This window comes from Phragmites australis, chromosome 1 (genome assembly GCF_958298935.1).
Source record: "Phragmites australis chromosome 1, lpPhrAust1.1, whole genome shotgun sequence".
NCBI classification, from domain to species: Eukaryota; Viridiplantae; Streptophyta; class Magnoliopsida; order Poales; family Poaceae; genus Phragmites; species Phragmites australis.
Window position 1 is genome coordinate 3,771,221 of NC_084921.1, and position 19,136 is coordinate 3,790,356.

The 19,136-nt window shown below is 45.5% G+C and overlaps 2 protein-coding genes and 1 pseudogene across 2 annotated transcripts; 2 read left to right on the plus strand and 1 right to left on the minus strand.

Moving 5' to 3' along the window:
• Positions 1-64: 64 nt before the first annotated feature.
• LOC133921790 (protein transport protein SEC13 homolog B-like) lies at positions 65-2,146 on the minus strand (annotated as a pseudogene).
• An 850-nt stretch (positions 2,147-2,996) lies between these two features.
• Positions 2,997-6,179, plus strand: LOC133886925 (protein DJ-1 homolog B-like). Its single transcript, XM_062326839.1, has 8 exons — positions 2,997-3,232; positions 3,338-3,541; positions 3,643-3,792; positions 3,898-4,080; positions 4,882-4,956; positions 5,047-5,247; positions 5,341-5,481; positions 5,588-6,179. Exons 1-8 carry the CDS (start codon positions 3,206-3,208, stop codon positions 5,786-5,788), a joined length of 1,182 nt encoding a protein of 393 aa, XP_062182823.1. The 5' UTR covers positions 2,997-3,205; the 3' UTR covers positions 5,789-6,179.
• A 6,332-nt stretch (positions 6,180-12,511) lies between these two features.
• LOC133921870 (protein DJ-1 homolog A-like) lies at positions 12,512-16,137 on the plus strand. Its single transcript, XM_062366972.1, has 7 exons — positions 12,512-13,072; positions 13,293-13,442; positions 13,525-13,707; positions 14,117-14,197; positions 14,761-14,964; positions 15,049-15,189; positions 15,389-16,137. Exons 1-7 carry the CDS (start codon positions 12,752-12,754, stop codon positions 15,587-15,589), a joined length of 1,281 nt encoding a protein of 426 aa, XP_062222956.1. The 5' UTR covers positions 12,512-12,751; the 3' UTR covers positions 15,590-16,137.
• The last annotated feature ends 2,999 nt before the right edge of the window (positions 16,138-19,136 follow it).

Consider the following 19,136-nt stretch of genomic DNA (forward strand, 5'->3'; position numbering starts at 1 on the left):
AGATCAATTCTGAAAAGTGCCTCATATGAAAAAAAAAAAGAAGGTTGCCAAACTTCTCAAATAGGAACTCTAGATTTGTGTTTTTGCTTGTTACTGGAAATAATGACATCATCAATAATTTGTTTGCAGGTAGCATTACCCAACTAGAGAGACCAGCATATTCAACAAGGTGAAGGTGAAGACATTGAATGAAGACACACTACGATCCATAAAAGAACATAATTAGCAGTAAGGTAGGTTCTCCTACAATACTGAAGACCACACATGAGCACATTCGGAACTGTTGTGCTAAAATTTTCTGCTTTGTTCGGGCCAAAACCATTTCTCATACCCCATCCGTGCCCTGGTAATTGAGCAGAAGCATAACAACTACAAACTGCTCCACCTGTGAGCAAGGGCATAGATTTACCTTACAGGAAAACTACATTATTATGATACCATAACACAGGTAAGAGGAAGAACTCAAGAAAACTTGGCTCAACAGTAGTCACTTGCTGCCATTCACCATCCAAAGCTTCTTCCCACAGGGTCAGATTGTTGTTGCCATCAGACACGGCCAGTATATTTCCAGTCAGCGACCACGACAACCTCCACACAGGGGTTCTGAAATCATACAGGACCCTGCCTTCCCACTGCTCACCCTCTTTCGCTGCTGTCTAGATAACAACCGTTCCATCCTGAGAGGCACTGGCAATGGTGGATTTTGGGAGGCCAAGGTTTGGCGCCCACGCAACATCTCTCAACCAGTCCTTGTGCATCTGCAGGGCAGGAAAACAATCCATCCTCCAACTTCCGTTGTTGAGCTTCCACACCTTTACTGTGTTGTCACAGCCACCAGAAGCAAGTTTATGAACATATTCAAACTGGCCAGAAGGTCCTGTACTTATTAGAGCACCCGGTGCCATTGCCGGAGCCCAAGAAATTGAGGTCACACTCACTGGATGTGCCTGATCAATGCATGTTGTGTCCCACCCTCCATCGGAATGAGCAGCGAAGACTGAAATGTTCCCATCTGATGAACCACAAGCCAAGCATAGACCCAGCTCATGAGGTGGAATTCACAGAGGACTTGTGCTCAACAAAAGTGTGTGCTTGTCTCCATTCATCAGGCTTGCCTGACCATCGTAGCTGCAGGATGCAAGCATGGAACCAAACTTAGGATGAGCCCATGCCACTTGCCAAACTGGGCCCTGGTGCCCACTCAACGTTGCAAGCTGCTGGTGCGTTGTGCCACTTACGCCAATGATCTTTATCGTGTTATCAGAGGAGGTTGTAGCAAGACACTTCCCATAGTAATCCATGGCGATATCATGCACAACATCTTGATGCCCAGTCTCGATCTTATGAGGTGGCATTGTTCCAATGATATAACCTCGACTTAACAATATGACAACCAACTCTCTGTGTTGACCACTTCGGACTCCTATTTGATAAAAGACAAAAAAATGTGAGGGAATCAGGTCAAAGATAAACTAAAGAATAATATAAGGCATGTACACTTGAGTGAAAAATAAGGCTACATCACATGCCACAATGCAGTTACAACAATACTGATACACAAGACTAACGGTCCAATACACTAGCTTGTTTCAGCATGTGATTCACAAAAGGCCAAATGATTCATCATTCATCAGATTGCTTACAAGATGCAGGATATTGAGAATACACCTCTGACAAATACTTTTGATATAAATCAGCTTAATAAGATCTATTTGAAAAGGGGAAAGCAAATCTTTCTTTGCCCTCCCTCCCCTCCCTGATGCAAGTTTCTTCGGAAAACACCTGCAGGACTACAACAGGATGCAAATTCGCAAGGGATACCCATACATCCCAAGGAGTAAACATGCTCAGGTCAATCAACACTCACCGGGCCAAGGGACCGATCTAACTCCTAAGAGCACCCTACATATGAGACCAAACGCTTCATCCCCGAATCCGTGATTCCCCCAACAGACCAAATCCAAGAGACCAATCGCCGCTTCTTGGGCACTGGCGCGAACAAGAAGCTGGCCCGTCCAGGGAAAGGGAAACACGCGGATTGACCATCGTCCAGATCAAGAACAAACCCCACGCTACAGCGGAGGGGAGGGCGAAATCATCAAAGAGCTCTTGCTTACCCGGCCGCGGACAGAGGGGACGACGAGGAGGAGGACATCGCTACGGCTGAAACCGGCGAGCGCTCCGCTTCGCGTCGAGCAGATTGAAAAAGTTGTGGGCCCATAGAAGCTAATGCAACTCTTGGGCTAGGTCCAGTTAAGCTCTACCATCATGGGCTGCAAATCGAGTGCAATACCAGACCGATAGACCCAACGTCGAGTGAACTTTTTTATTTTTTATCTTTTAAATAAAAAATTACAAATATATATATCTATTTTAAAAATTACAAATCTATACTTATAACATGTCGTTCTTTTAACGAACGATAAGTTTAAAAATAAAAAATTAAGTTCCAATACCTCAAAATTCAAAATAATATTGAAATAATAATAATAATTCTATGGCACGGAGTATGCTATCGTCTAGCTCTCTAAACATTTTTCAGCACATGATAAGAGTCTAGATTTTCAATTTTCAAAATGTGTATATATATTTAAACTTTTTGATTTAAAAAATAAAAAATTCACGTCGTGTGATTCCTTGGGAGAATGTGAAGTGGGGCCCAACGACGGATGCTATTGGTCTGACTGGTCCATGTCACGGAGCTACTAGCTGTGGATGACAAAAAGATGATTTTTGCCGTACGTAATCCGCTCGTAAATCGAGATCCCCGATCCGGTTATGATTTCGGGGAAGTTTTAACCATAAGTTCCACGATATTACACTTTAATCAATCTTACAATCTGACCAATGAGGTCCACCATGAGAGTACGAGTAGATAGGAGCTTTCTTTAATTTATGCCGGTCATGGCACTGACGCTTCTTCCCGAACTCGATCTGGATGTGCGGCATCGGAACTGCCGTCGAAAACGTGGGCCGAGTAGTAATTGGACGGCCGTACCCTGCATCGTCACTGCACCCCATGCCATGTCGCGCCACGTTCTCCACGGAGCTCTCGCCAGCTCCCCAATCCACATGCATGCATCTCTGACCCGTCGAGCTAAACATTCGAGGCCTCAGCTCCCCTCCCTCACTCCACAGTCCAGACTCCACGGCCCACACGTCCGTACGTCTGAGCAACAGCGAGCGAGCGAGCAAGCGTCCGTCAATGGCGTCTCCGGCTCCCGTCAAGAAGGTACGGGTATTCTCTGGCCTGTTGGTGCGTAGTACGGTGTCCCGGATCTTGCCCTGTCGCATGGCGCGTAAACCATGGCGGAGTGTGCATTGTTGCGCTGCGCAGGTGCTGGTGCCGATCGCCGCCGGCTCGGAGCCCGTGGAGGCGTCCGTCCCCATCGACATCCTCCGCCGCGCCGGCGCCGACGTCACCGTGGCTTCCGCGGGTGTCGACGGCCTTCTCGTCGAGGCCTTGTACGGCGTCAAGATCGTCGCGGACGCGCTCGTCGCCGACTGCGCCGACGCGTCCTACGACCTCATCATCCTCCCCGTAAGAAGACGCGTTTAGTTTGGCAAGATTTGCCCGCGGTGCGCCGAGTGCGTCGATTGACTCGCGCGCGTGCATCGATCTTCTGCGATGCACGGATGCAGGGAGGGATTCCCGGCGCGGAGAACCTCGGCGGCTGCACGGCGCTGGAAGGCATCGTGCGGAGGCACGCGGAGAAGGGGGGCCTCTACTCCGCCATCTGCGCCGCGCCGCCGGTGGCCTTGGCGCCCTGGGGCCTGCTCGACGGCCACAAGGCATCTATCTGCCCGGCTCATCCTGACGCCTAGTTTGTCGCTTCACTTGTGAGATCGCTTTTGCACAATGGCAACTGCTAAAAATTGTGGCCTGTGCTTGTGCAGGCAACAGCGTATCCATCGTTCGTGGAGAAGTTCCCGCCCGAGGTGACCGCCGTGGACGCGAACGTGGTGGTCGACGGGAAGGTCGTGACAAGCCGTGGGCCGGCGACGGCCATGGAGTTTGCTCTGGCTTTGGTGGAACAGCTCTACGGGAAGGAGAAGGTTGAGCAAATTGCAAAACCAATGGTACGTGACTCCCATTACGTTCGGATTTTACGGGAAGCCGTGGGAAGGAGCTCTGGCTTCTGTGTGTCCCTGCTCTTTAATTTGGTTTCACAGAAACATTTTGGAACACGCGAGCTCTTTTTACAAGAAGTGAAATCTTTCATGTACAACCATTTGAGTATAACTCAAATACAACCATACATCTAAACCATCCGATATATTTATGAGCTTCCATCCAACTAATTTTAGCCATTCAATCTCGAGTTGTATGTGAATGATTGTACGTCAAGCAGTGCTCTTACAAGAATTAGGTTCGGATTTTCACAGGAAATCGTGTGTTCCAAACGGGCCCTTACGGAAAGTGCAGAGTATATATGAATGATTGTTTTTTTTAAAAAAAAAAGATAGGCAGGAGAGGATAGGAAGGAATAGTTTCTGGAATTTCGATCAAGGAGTGGAAGATGCTATTTTTTGGGGAGTGGACAGTACCATTTTCATGTAATCATAGGCATCATTGTAGTAAAAACCAGCTGTCTGTATTTTATTGACATGTTAACTCAAAGGATAGGGATTGTTGAAAAGGCAAGACACGATAATTGGTAGAATAAGTCCTTACGGGATATTGCAGCTGTTGATATGATTGTTCATGCTTTTATCCTACAGTATGATGTTTATCCACAAAAACGTTTCCTATTCTCGAAAAGGATGTTTATCTGCAAACCCACAAAATCAGCAAATTTTGAATACTAAGTTTATAATTTCCTTGAATTCCCCATGAACAGATGATCTAACCGACTTGTTTGTGTGTCTGTTCTCGCTTAGCTTGTCAGGTATGAACCTGGGTATACCATCAGGGAACTCAATCCAGTTCAATGGCAATGCAGCGGCACGCCCAAGGTACTTGCACAGATGTGACAAAAGTGTCCTGATCTCAATTCTCGAACATGCTGAGCCTGCCTGAAGTTTCTGAAACCTCTACCTGTTCAGGTTCTGATACCGCTGGCCAATGCAAACGAGGAGATGGAGGTGATAATGATCATCGACGCGCTGCGCCGGGCCAAGGCGGACGTCGTCGTCGCTTCGGTCGAGGACAAGGTCGAGATCGTCGCGCGCTACGGGATGAGGATCGTGACCGACATGGTGCTGGACGACGCCGCGGACCAGGAGTTCGACCTGATCATCGTGCCGGCAAGTCATCGCAGCTCCGCCGGTGCTCCAAGACATCGTGCAGAACTGGACACGCTCGTGCCACTGACGTTGCTTCATTTCTGTCTTGAACAGGGCGGCATGCCTGGTGCAAAGACGCTCTCCGGCAAGGAGAAGCTCATCGCTTTACTGAAGAAGCAGGCGGAGGCGAACAAGCCGTACGGCGCCATCTGCGCCGCGACGGCTCAGGTGCTGGAGCCGCACGGCCTTCTCAAGGTACAAGCGCACTCGATCCTCGCGCACACGCGCGATGCCTTCTCATCTTGAGTTCATCGGCTGTGAGTTTTGTCTGATTTGCAAGGCGTGCTTGCTGCAACTGCAGGGCAAGAAGGCGACGACGTACACGTCCATGGTCGGGCTGCTGGCGGACGCCAGCGAGTGCGAGAACAGGGTGCTGGTCGACGGGAACCTGATCACGAGCAGAAGCCCCGGGACCGCCATGGAGTACGCCGTGGCCATCGTCGAGAAGCTGATCAGCCGCGAGGCGGCGCGGGAGGTCTTGCAAGGCTTGCTCTTCGTCTGAACGCAGAGTGAAGCAGAGCTCGCGCATGCCAGGACGGCCGGAATTTGTGCCCGTGTCGTGTAATCCTGCTGGTTCGTGAGGAGTTTGATGGCGATGTTTGATCGGTCGTGCTCATGCACCAAAAGAGTAATAAAGTTGCCTGTTTATGCGACTATCTTTTGGTTCTGTTATATCACGCTGTCAGGAACAAGGCTGACATCCCTGAGTCCGCCGGCGGGAACAGTATCTCTGGTTCGGCGGGGAATGAAGGCCAGACCCAAAGGAAAGGAACTCGGCTACGTCGGCCCAACCATCTGTACCCAAGTGAGGTGTGGGCCTAAGGAGCGCATGAGCTCAGAGCAGGAAGGAGACATATAGCGGGAGAGGAGCGTGGAGAGTGCCATGTGAAATCTGATATCTCAACTCCGGAACTTGTCCATTCTTCCTCTCTCCCTCTGAACCTTCCTCTGTGCTACTCTGAATTCATCTGTGATTGAGTGAACTACCAAGTAATTGTATGTGTGAGTACTTGGATCATAACAATTGGTACCAGCTACGTGATCCTGGCGGAAGTTCCAGATTATCTCATGCGGCTGCAACACTTGACGTGGGATCAGAAGAAGGCGGACGAGATGGAGCAACAAATTGCGGAGATCGTGAAGGCCATGGCGGAGTTGAAGGCATCCAACACCGCTATTCTCCAGAGGGTGGACGACATGGTGTGAGCATTGAAGATGTTCACCGGTTGGAGGCCGGAGATGGAAGCAGTGGTCGGCGATTTGAGGGCGGAGGTGTCGAATATGAAGAATCAAGTGTAACAGATGTGCGTGATGACGAAGGCAAGCACGTACACTGTTGATCATCCACCTCTTCTACTGACTCCATCGGATTTGAGGTGATTGGATGATCCGGTCTTCATGCTCGAGGCCCATCAATTTGAGCCGAGAGGCCACGGTTTTGATTCATCACATCGGGAGAAGGAGTTTGGGAACCTTGGGTACCAAACTTCACCTCCGGTCAAGGGTATGTATGGTTCATCTAAGCTCTTCCATGGATCACTTTTGGATTCGTTTGTTAGATCGTGGGGAGGGTATCATTCAGCTTTGCCTCGTATGGATTTTCCAACCTTTGAGGGAGATGGTCCGAAGGCCTGGAGATTGATGTGTGTTCTAGTTGATTAGTGGGTAAATCTAGCGATCATGCATTTCTCTGGAGCGGTGACCTTGTGGTTACAATCAACTCGTATAGTTGATCGGGCTTTGTCATGGGAACAGTTCACCATGGCCATCACCGAGAATTTTGGGCGGGATGAGTTTCAGCATGTTCTATGTCAGTTCATGCGGATCCGTTAGACTAATTCAGTGACGAAATACGCAAAACGCTTTGATCAACTGATGCACAGCTTACTGGCTTTGCACAATTCCTGGGAAACTATGTTTTTTTTTTTGTTACGCGGTTCTTAGATGAGTTACAGGAATGTGTGCAGTATGTTGTGGTTTTACATCATCCCCAGAATCTAGAGACTGATGTTTCTTTGGTGACTTTGCAGGAGGAGGTTCTGGACGGCAACCGACGTCGTGACCAGGAACAAAGGGACGATGAATGCCCATGTTCCACCGCGCGCAGTGTTGCCCTTGCCTTTCCCACTGAGAGGCAAACCTCGTCTTCCTGATACTGAACGATATGAAGACATGCGTAGTGTGGAGGCGGCTCGAGTGGATGGAGCTGAGGACAAGCTCTCCACTCTGTGTGCCTATTGTCAAGCCCGAGGACTGTGCTTCCGTTGTCAGAAAAAATGGTCGGTAGAACACAGGTGCACCCCCACTGTCCAGTTGCACATTGTGGAAGAACTGCTGGAATACTTGGATCAGCAGGAGAATGTGGAGCATATCAAGTTAGAATCGGAATTGGGGAAGTATTTTCCACCGAAGTTCTGATGACAATTTATAAGGCTGCAGTGAGTGATGTTGAGTCTCCCAGAACAGTTCGGCTGAATGGGTAGATTCAAAAATTAGAGGTGGCTATGCTAGTGGATTCAAGTAGCTCCCATTGTTTTGTCAATGAGAAATTGGCTAGGAGATTGTCAGGAGTTGTTAAGGCGGTTCAACATGTGCGCGTGCGCATTGCAAATGGAGGTGTGCTTTTGTGCCAGTGGGAAATAGCTGACTGACATTGGTGGATTGAAGGATTCGCTTTCAAGTGTGATATGAAGGTATTGCCGTTGGGATCTTATGATGTTATTCTAGGAATGGATTGGTTGGAGCCATCAAGTCTCATGAATGTGCATTAGAGGCAAAAGACACTATCTTTTGAGCATCAAGGGCAGTGGATCACTCTTTGTGGAGTTAAATCTCAATTGTAGACTTGCAATGTTATCTCTTCCAAAACTTTGAAGCATTGGCATAATAAAGGTGTGATTCAATTGTGTCAGGTGAAGCACAGTTTTGAACTTACAGAGTTACCATCTGAAGTTGAGGTGTTGTTGTCTGAATTTTCACACCTGTTTGAAGAACCAAGGGGGCTACCACCATCCAGATCCTTTGATCATGCAATTCCTTTATTACTAGGGGCCAAACCGGTGAATTTGTGTCCATATATAATCTGGCCCATAAGAATAAGATAGAGCAACAGGTTAAGAAAATGCTTGCTCAAGGGGTAATTCAGCACAGCGCAAGCCCTTTTGCTTCCCTGGCTTTGTTGGTGGGTAAGAAGGCCAGTTCATGGCGACTTTGCATGGATTGTCATCATCTAAATGCAATCACACTCAAGAACAGGTATCCTCTACCCATAATCGATGAATTACTAGATAAATTAGTAGGAGCTAGCTGGTTTTCTACTTTGGATTTACGTGCTGCATACCATCAAATTCGTATGGTGCCTATTGATGAACCGAAAATAGCCTCTAAGACTCACATTGGCCATTACAAATTTAAAGTAATGGCATTCGGATTGATGGGAGCTCCAACTACTTTTCAAAATGCGATTAATTCCATCCTTAGTCCATTGTTGCACAAAGGAGTTTTGGTGTTTATTGATGACATTTTGATCTATACTCAATCGCTGCAACATCGTGTGACTGTGCTTCGTTAGGTGTTCAGTATGTTGTCGGAACATGAGCTACGGATCAAGAAAGCCAAATACGCCTTCGCCAAATGACAAATGACTTACTTGGGGCACATAATCAGTGAGGAGGGAGTGACAACAGATATCAAGACTGTGGAAGCGGTGTGTCGATGGCCTAGACCGAATTCTGTGAAGGAAGTATGGGTTTTTTGGGGGCTTGTCAGGTATTACCACAAGTTCGTTAGGAACTTTGGAATTGTGAGTTGACCATTGATAGATCTACTAAAGAAACATGTGCCTTATTTGTGGATTGATGTGGAGGATAAATCATTCCAAACTCTTAAACATGCATTAATTTCAGCTCTGGTTATAGATTTGCCCAATTTCGCTAAACAATTTGAAGTGGAGACTTATGCTTCAGATAAGGGCATTGGAGCAGTGCTCATTCAAGAAGGACATCCTCTTACTTATCTGAGTAAAGCTTTGGGTTTCAAGAATAGTCAGTTGTCTACTTATGAAAAAAGAGTGCTTAGCTATCTTTTTGGCAATGGAGAACTGGAGACCATATTTGCAGGTTGGAGAGTTCATTATAAGAACTGATCAATGAAGTTTAGTGTATTTATAAGACCACAAGCTTTCCACGCCTTGGAAATTGAAGGCTTTGATAAAATTACAACTTTTGCATTATAGAATAATATACAAAAGAGACAAAGATAATACAATTGTTGGTGCTCTTTCACGAGTGGTGGCTAAAGAAGAAGTGGAATTGGCAGCTGCATATTCTTGTGTGCCATTTTGGATTTCTATAATTGCTACTGGGTACACTGTTGATCGGCATACTCAATAGCTACTAGAGCAATTCAATCTCCAACCTGATAAATTTCCTCACTAGACACTTACTAAAGAAATCTTCAAATATAAAGGTAGGATTTAGGTGGGACATAATACTCAGATGCAACAAACAATTTTTCAAGCTATGCATTCCAGTGCAATGGGAAGTCATTCTGGCATCCAATTGACTTATCATTGTGTGAGGAAATCATTTGTCTAGCCAGGATTGAAGAAATAGGTGCAGGCGTTGGTGACTAATTGTGTAGTGTGTCAACAAGCGAAGAGTGACTGAGTGAGCATGTTAAATATCTGGGCCGACTACAACCATTGCTCGTTCCTACTCATGCTTGGCAAGTGATATCCTTGGATTTCATAGAAGGTCAACCATGATCTGCCAGGTACAATTGCATCATGGTTGTCATGGATAAACTCATGAGGTATGCCCATTTTATTGCCTTAGGCCATCCTTTTACAGATTGGCAAGTAGCTACTACATATTTGTCTCATGTCTTTAAGCTTCACGAGCTACCTCATTCGATCATATCAGATAGGGATCATATAGTTACCAGTAACCTTTAGAAAGGAGTTATTCCGTTTGACTGACACACAACTCATTATGAGTTTGGCATACCATCATCAAACAGATAGGCAAACAAAAATAATCAATCGGTGTTTAGAGGCTTACCTATGTTGTTTTGTGCATTCAGCCCCTCACAAATGGCAATCATGGTTAGCTCTCGTGGAATTTTGGTACAACACTACGTATCATTCAACCCTGCAAATTTCACCATTTGAGGCTCTTTATGGTCATCCACCTCGCCATTTTGGAGTGGTGGATTCATCAGTCTGTGTGGACTCAGACCCGGCCACTTGGTTTCAAGAGCGCCAAGTGAAGGTCAGTCTATTGTGCCAACACTTGCAGAGAGCCTGTCAAAGGATGAAAGATCAAGCAGACAAGAAAAGATCCGAACGGCAATTTGAAGTTGGAGATTAGGTTTATCTTAAGTTACAACCATATATACAAACTTCAATTACCGACCGTGCTAATCACAAATTAGCTTTTCGGTATTTTGGCCCATTTCAGGTTCTTCGGCGCATTGGAGCAGTCGCATATAAGCTAAGCCTACCAGAGACGAGCAAGGTTCATTTGGTTATTCATGTTTCACAACTACAGGGCTTCCTTCGACGACTCAATTTCAAGCTGAGTTACGGGCATCAGTCTCTGAAGATCGTCCGACAACAGAACCAACATGAATACTACAATGTCGTTTGCATTGGCGTGGCTCGAAGGCAATGGAACAAGTGTTAGTTCAGTGGACGGGACAACCGGCATCTCTAGCGACCTAGTAAAGGCCATTGGAGCTTCGTCATTGTTTTCCTATGGCACCGGCTTGCGGACAAGCTGATTTTGAAGGGGGAGGGATTGTCAGGAACAAGACTGACATCCCTGAGTCGGCTAGTGGGAAGAGTATCTTCGTTCGGTGGGGAATGAAGGCCAGGCCCAAAGAAAAGGAACCAGACTATGCTAGCCCAACCATATATACCCAAGCGAGGTGCGAGCCTAGGAGAGCATGGGATCAGAGTGGGAAAGAGACATATAGCGGGAGAGGAGCATGGAGAGTGCCATGTGGAATATGATGTTTGAACTTCAGAACCTATTCTTGCTCTCTCCCTCTGAACCTTCCTCTGCGCTACTCCGAATTCATTTGTGATTGAGTGAACTACCAAGTAATTGTGTGTGTGAGTACTTGTATCATAACACACGCTTGAAATGGATCATAGAAAGACTAGCGAAATCGTTCTCAAATGAAAAGTTCTCAAAATTTTCCCAGAAATCTGGATACAAGTTCTAAAAAAATTATGGATATGAGTAGTGCAGAAAACCCACGAGTCCGAGCATAGTTTATGTAGCAAAACAACGAAGACAACGTTTATGGTGTGGGTAGATCAACGCCCGATATGCTTTCTGCCAACAGAGTGTTTGGGGAATGGGTGGATCGAAGCCTGGGGTGCCTAGTTTAGGTAGATAGATCTAGCTTTTATAGTAGGTTTGTAGTTGTTTATGGTGTAGGTTAGGTTTGTTTGGTGTTGTTTGTCTGTGATGGTGTCTCACCGTTTCTGTGGTGGCTCTGACGTCCTCTCCGGTGGCAGGCTCCGTAGGTGTGTGTTTGCTTTTAGTTGGTTGGAGAAGCTTGGGTTTGGTTTTCCCCATATCGAGTCTATCGGTGGTGGGCATCTGCTACCTCTTGCTCCTCCCCGGCGATTGTGCTAGTCAAGTCATGGGCTCTGTTGTGGATGCAGGGAGGGTTTTGCATTCTCTGAGCGGGCAGCGTGGAGGCTTCAATGACATCATTAATGTCGGCGTTGAGGGCTCTGCCAGTGTTGCACGGGAGAGGTCATTGCTACTCTACATGGCTGTGTCTGGGTGGGAGTGTTTTTGGGTCGTTTCGTTGTTCGGTGTTTTGGGGTCGCCTGTGATGCTTGAGGCGTCTGACCTTGTGGCCCTCGACGATGTTACGTCCGGTGGTCATCATGAAGTGCTTGTGTGTTCAACGGTTCAAAAGCATGTCCTTCGATGTGCTACTAATGCAATAAACAACTTCAAAGCTCCTTTGTCGGAAAGGGTGTCGACTTCAAGCATGCTCAGCGTGATTTCCTATCAGTAAGGTGGTGGTTAGCTGAGTGACTATTTCGATCACCGATGACAAAAAAGAAGGCCAGTCATGTCTATATGATCTCGATGTTTCTTTTATTTTTCATAGGGATGTTGATGAATGACCTACAATATACTATTTTGCACGTATATATGAAAATCATCCGGCTTCTTAAAAAAACAACGGCGACGACGACAACTTGTTGACACCCGGCGGGCGCACGCGCCGCCGCTACGCTGACTCACCTCGGCAACGAAGCAAACCCGCAGCCACGTACGTCGTCCTACGGCAACTACCAACTACTAGTGCCCTCTCTGGAAGGAAAGCCAAAGCGGCGGAACGCGAGATTCCCACGCCCCTCTCCCAGTCTCCCACCAGACCACCACCTTTCCGGCGAGCAAGGCAAGAGTCCCGCCGCAAGATTGCGCACTCCCGGATGGCCGCCGCAGCTTCCTCGCTGGTGAGGTGTGCCGCCGCCGCCGCCTCGCGCCGCCTGCTCCTCGCCCGCGCCTTCGCCTCAGGCGGCGGCGAGACGGACAAGCGGGTTCTGGTGCCGGTCGCCGCCGGCACGGAGCCGATTGAGGCGGCCGCCACCGCTGACGTCCTCAACCGCGCCGGCGCGCGGGTCACCGTCGCTACCACCGACCCAGTTAGGGACGAGGGCCTCGTCGTGGAGGCCGCCTATGGGGTCAAGCTCGTCGCCGACGGCCGCATCGCCGACTTAGCGGGCGAGGCCTTCGACCTAATCGCCCTGCCGGTGTGTTCACCTCCTCCTCCTCACTCACTCACTCCTTCGACTCGCAAAAGGTCTCCACATGCCCCCAAATTAGCCGCCTTTCTTTAACGGAACGACTGCCAACTGCCGAGTCTCCTTACTGTGCTATTGGTTCGCGCTCTCTTGTAACTTCGAGGTCCTGATGCATACAAGTAGGAGGGTGATGCATGGCTGATCATTGCTGATGGTTAATTTGGTGTAGGGAGGAATGCCGGGATCAGTTAACCTTAGAGATTGCATAGTACTCGAGAAGATGGTCAAGAACCACGCCGAGAATGGGGGCCTCTACGGTGCCATCTGCGCCGCGCCTGCGGTGACGCTGGCTTATTGGGGCATGCTCAAAGGCTTAAAGGTGCTGTCGTTGTTCAACATTGTGGGGATGGTTGTGCTTGGAAATATTTATCACTGAGAAAGTGGCGGCTTTGTTATCGCAGGCGACTTGTTATCCATCGTTCATGGAGAAGTTCACTGCAGAGGTGATCCCTGTGAACTCGAGGGTAGTGGTCGATAGAAATGCAGTGACCAGCCAGGGTCCGGGAACAGCAATTGAGTTCGCTCTTTCTTTGGTGGAGCAACTGTATGGCAAAGAGAAGATGGAGGAGGTTGCTGGGCCTTTGGTAAGCTGTATGCTATAACACTCTTCTGTTTCTCTTTGTTATGTTGACTGGTGCTGTTATTAAAAACGCAACGATTTCGAATAGCTGATTGTAGCCTTCATGAATATTTTTTCACATGGAAGCTGAAATTTGCTAATTTACTCCTATGATTATTTGGTATTAAGTTTGATTAAAAAACTATTTCGTATCAAGCAATTACCTGAGTAAGCCGGGGCTTCATGTTCAATTGTTTTCCAATCCTAATTTACATGTACTTCACGCAGGAATTTCATTTAGTTCAGCAGGTTTGGCATGATTGAGTGTTATTTTGATACACTTCGTGACTACATATTCAATTGATTTCTTATTTCTTTTTGCAACTGACTGAAACTTTCATTTCCTGATGATTTTTGCAATCGTTCTCTTTTAGTATGTGCGCCCTCAACATGGAGCTGAATATACCATAGAAGAACTTAATTCGGTTGAATGGAAATGCGGTGGCACACCTAAGGTATGACATGATACTGAACTCCATGTGTCAAAAGAATAAAAGCAGATCCCCATTAGTTTTAGGATGCTTTCTGGTTTTCTTTCCTGCCTGGGTTTTATAAGAGTAATCTATTGCGACCTGCTTCAAGACATGCTCCCAATGTCCTCTTACAGTCTTGGTGCCGCTAGCTTTTTCATGTTTCCAGAACTGTCTTATCATGATGACATAACAATCTATCCTTAAACTTAATATTGAAGACTAGAGTTATATTCCTGGTTTACATAGTTAGAAAATGACGTGCTACTGTTGTTCATAGTTAGTTATGAATGATCACTGGTTCATAATGTACTGGAACTTTTGCGTTAGTCTTTCATTACTGTTCTTTGGGTAATATGGGAGGAAAGGTACAAACTTGTGCAACAGAGTAGGATAGTGACTAAAAACAATGCCCTTTCGTGAAGAAGTCGAGTTTATTGATATGATGGCAATGCTTTCCTATTATGTATTAATCTGAGTTTTTTTAAACGTATTAATCTGATTTTGGTTTCATATACATATTGTTCTTCCTTTTATCTCCCCTGCAGGTTCTTGTGCCAGTTGCTAATGGTTCGGAGGAAATGGAAACTCTTAATTTGATAGATGTCTTGCGTAGAGCAGGAGCAAATGTTATTGTTGCATCAGTGGAGGATAAGTTACAAATTGTAACCCGTCGCCACAAGTTTAATCTAATAGCTGATGTGATGCTGGATGAAGCCACTAAAATGCAATTTGATTTGATAGTCATGCCGGTACGTGGTTGCTGAGTTACTTTTTTATTAATAAGTGCAGCTCTTAAGGGTCCTCCACTGACAATGGTGTCCATTTGTTTACAGGGTGGTCTGCCAGGTGCCCAGAAGTTTTCTAGTACAAAGGAACTTGTTGATTTACTCAAGAAACAGGCAGAATCAAATAAACCGTATGGTGCAATATGTGCTTCTCCAGCTCATGTCCTCGAGCCCCATGGTTTATTGAAGGTACCTCCACGGCTCCACCTTGATGAAAGGATGCACTTTTTCACTTTTTCAGCATTAATTCTATATCCTTGGTTCAGTACCATAGGCAGAATACAGAAAATTGGTCACAAAACATCGTGTTTCATCGAAACAGTAATAGATAAGTTACTGTGCAGAGAACAGTTAGTTGTCATTAACTTGAAAGTGATTGTCATTGTAGGGTAAGAAGGCAACAGCATTCCCACCCATGTCACACCTGCTCACAGATCAGAGTGCATGCGAGCATAGGGTTGTCGTGGATGGTAACCTTATCACCAGTAGAGCCCCAGGGACTGCGACAGAGTTCGCCCTAGCTATTGTTGAGAAGCTGTTTGGTCGAGAGAAAGCTGTTAGTATAGCAAAAGAGCTGGTTTTTATGTGAAATTATGCTGATCTGTCGACGTGAGAAAAACAATCATGTGGATAAACATGTCATAAACCTATTAGTGATATTTCTGTTTATATTCCTGCACTGGTAGGAACTGCCTGAGCATTTCGATTCAATGGTACTATTAGATCACACTGTAAACTGTGAGCCAGAAAGGCAGAAATGTACGTCACGCAATCATATGAGCTGAGGAGTCATCATTATTGGATTTGGCAAGGGCTATTGCACTGTTCTTTTACTTCACAAAGGCAGAGGATCCGAGTCGTTACATATGAGTGTTTGTTTTGTTTGCTCAAAGAAACACGAAGTGGAGCTGCGTGCCATCCCATGGCTCACCTGCTTTGATGAGCATGGATCACAGCCTGATCCAGGGACTGCAACGAGTTTTCACTATCAAATGCTGAGAAGCTGTTTGGGCGAGAGAAAGCACTCGGCATTGCCAGTGATCTGGTCTTCATGTCACAGTAAACTGTATGTGTATGCTACTGATTTCTTTTCTTTGTACAGACACTTTATCCTTGCCAGTACAGCTCTTTTGTTTTTGTTGCTTGTATGTGCATGTTTGAGTTCTAGGATTCGGATAGAATAATTACATCTTGTGTAGCTTATTCTCCTGAATCTGATTTGGAATCTGCTGCATCCTCCAGAATGCTTGAGAAAAGCTTATGGGTTATGGTTTTCAGTTTTGCATCAGGAATACTAATTCGCAGGTGGAAATAGCATAAGCATAAAGCAACAGGAAAGTTGCATCTTTCTCTTTTGTCCTGAATCGAGAGCGATAAGTGGATGTGAATCACTTTCACTTTTGGATACTAGATCGTTCTAAACCGATCTATGACTGGATCCCTTGAATAGATGCTTGTCCCTTTCCTACATCTTGAAGTGGTTGGAGCTTCTCTGTCACACAATATGATAACTCTCTAGTTGATTGTTACTGATATTCCTTCCACTTTATCTGTTGTTTAGCATCCTTCTGAGTTCTGATTGGCAAAACTTTAGTGAGGAAAGTTCAAATATTCCTTCATTGATTGGCGTAAGTTTTTGGTGTTTTTAGCACTGCATTTGTGGAGAGAGTAGGTTATGAAAAGGTAACAATCCTTAAGTAACTTCTGGGAACTTTGTAGAAACTTCGTTATCGATATGTTTAATCAGCACTTGTATATTGTTGCTTTCCCGTATCTTTTTGTCCAGAACTGACCAAATGATAGTTTTAGTTCTACTAATTGAACATTGTGAGGCTATTTTTAGAAGCAGACACCTTTTTTATTATGATTTGAATGCCCCTTTTAGTGAAGTGCATTGGTGCTTTCACTGTGCCCTTTGCATATCCTAAGGTTGTGCGTATCATGCACAGATAATTGATGGCATAGACAGCACAACTGTTACTGATAGGTGCTAACAACAGGTTACTACTTCATATTATACTCATTTAGTTTTTTCTCAAAATTTTCAGTGTAAAAGTTTTTTTTCCCCTAAATTTATTCATGTAAGACATTTGATTTGAACAATCACAAGGTTATCAGGAAACCAAAAAAAAATCACCGAAGCAAATCTAGCTAGAAAAGGCAAGTACTACACTCCATAGCTAGACAGTGGTGCTCAAATTATTAAATACAAAAACACTAGGCTCTCTAAACGCCAGGTGTTCAAGATTATCCCTGGTTCCTCACTGGTCCCTGAAGGAATTAACTATTCCTTGTTACTATCAGCTTTTAGTTGTCTAGCCAATCACTTTTGCTTTCTTCTGATGGAGATCATGTATCGAAGATCACAAGCAACATCTCCATGTTCCAGTCACTGACCTCTCTAGACCTCCAATATAAATTGATTTATCCTTTTTTTAAATGCTAAATATTGGCATCCAATGACAAACATAACTTTAGAGGATCGATGATAAATATTGAGGGCATAGTGGTGGCATATGTACTTCATTGCCTGACGCGTCCCGGCGTCTAATCATTTGGCTGTTTTTTGCTTTGTGATTTGTTTTTGACAGTTCATGCCAAGTAAGGTTCATGCATATGAACTTAAAAGAGTTAGGTCGAACATGTTGCATTACTTCACAGAATCGGACGTGGTGGTAGGGCTCCTTTGGATTGAAGCCGCAGCTTGACGTGCCAAATTATTGGCGTTGACTGCACGCATGGGCTGCTGTTTGGCTCGACGCCAATTTTTGGCTCGCCGACGCCAACGCTAGCTAGCTCGTTCAGAATCTCGCCAATTCATGGGTGAAGACATGGGCTGCAAAATGGTCCGCCAATGTTTGGTGACCAATTATTTGGCGGGGCCAACCTGAGTTCATCCAAACGGCCCCTATAAGTCAAACAAAAAGAATGGGTTAAGAGTCATCTCATATCAACATCCCTGTTTGTTTAGTGTTAAAGTCAATGACAAATGCTGGCCTCCATGAACTTATTGGTCTATAAAACATTTAAGTCATCCGTACCAAACATCATGTCCTGAATTATTATAAACTTTTGAATATGACTTGAGAAGCAAAATCGTATTCGAAACACTTGGTATCGTAGGCAGTGACGGAGCTAGAACCAAATCCTAGGAGGGAGGGCTGGCTTCTTCTTTCTCCTCCACACCTCTCCCTCTTCTTCATCCCTCCTCCAACCCTTCATTTCAGTGGAGCTGCAGCCAGTACGGGGGCTGGACTCTGGAGCCCCCAAGTCCCCCGCTGGATCTGTCACTGACCATAGCTCACATAGAGCCAAAGAGGATGGTTGAAATGGCAACATCAAGATGCTTAGAGCTGTGTTGGCTGGCAAGATCACATGAAAAGGGAAAAATACATGTAGGGGAGACAAATATGGATTGCAATATATGCAGTTGGTTGAATTACCCAACCTATAATATATGGTCCTTCCTTTGCATTTTCTTGAGATAATTTATCCAAAATACATGTCTTCCAAAAAAGTTTGTCAAAGACACAGGAAGAAAATGTAGAAAACACGCAAAGGTATTATAAAATCAACGGTTGGATCTTAGTGCGCCAAAATGCCTCATCACAACACTTGATTTATGCTTATTCTTTTACCACGGCGTAAGAATGTTTGATTGGACCATTGATAGTCACTTGTATCTATGGGTATGTATGGATTGGGGGATTTGGATTCAAATCCTTTTATCCAGATTTGAACTAAACCCTACATATACTTACTATACCGACTGTATGAGCAATATTGGTCAACCACAAACTTTGCCAAAAAAAAAAGTCAATAGGACGGCATGAGTGTGCCGGGATATATTAGGAGAAGAGCAAAACTACAAGCTTTGTATTTGATGATGGAACCCTGCAAATCAATCCCCCTTATCCAAGCACCCTGACTATACCTCTGTTGAATCTGGCTGACAAAATTTAATGCCTTAAGTCAGGGATAGGTGAGAATATTTCAAACAATCAAACTTAGGTGTCCACACTCCACACGACGTTACCTCTCACGGAATGATATATTTTGTTCTGTGGTCCCTGTAGCAAGTAAACATTTTTTTTCTTAAAAGAAAGTGATGCTGGCATTGGTTAGATATGTTAGAT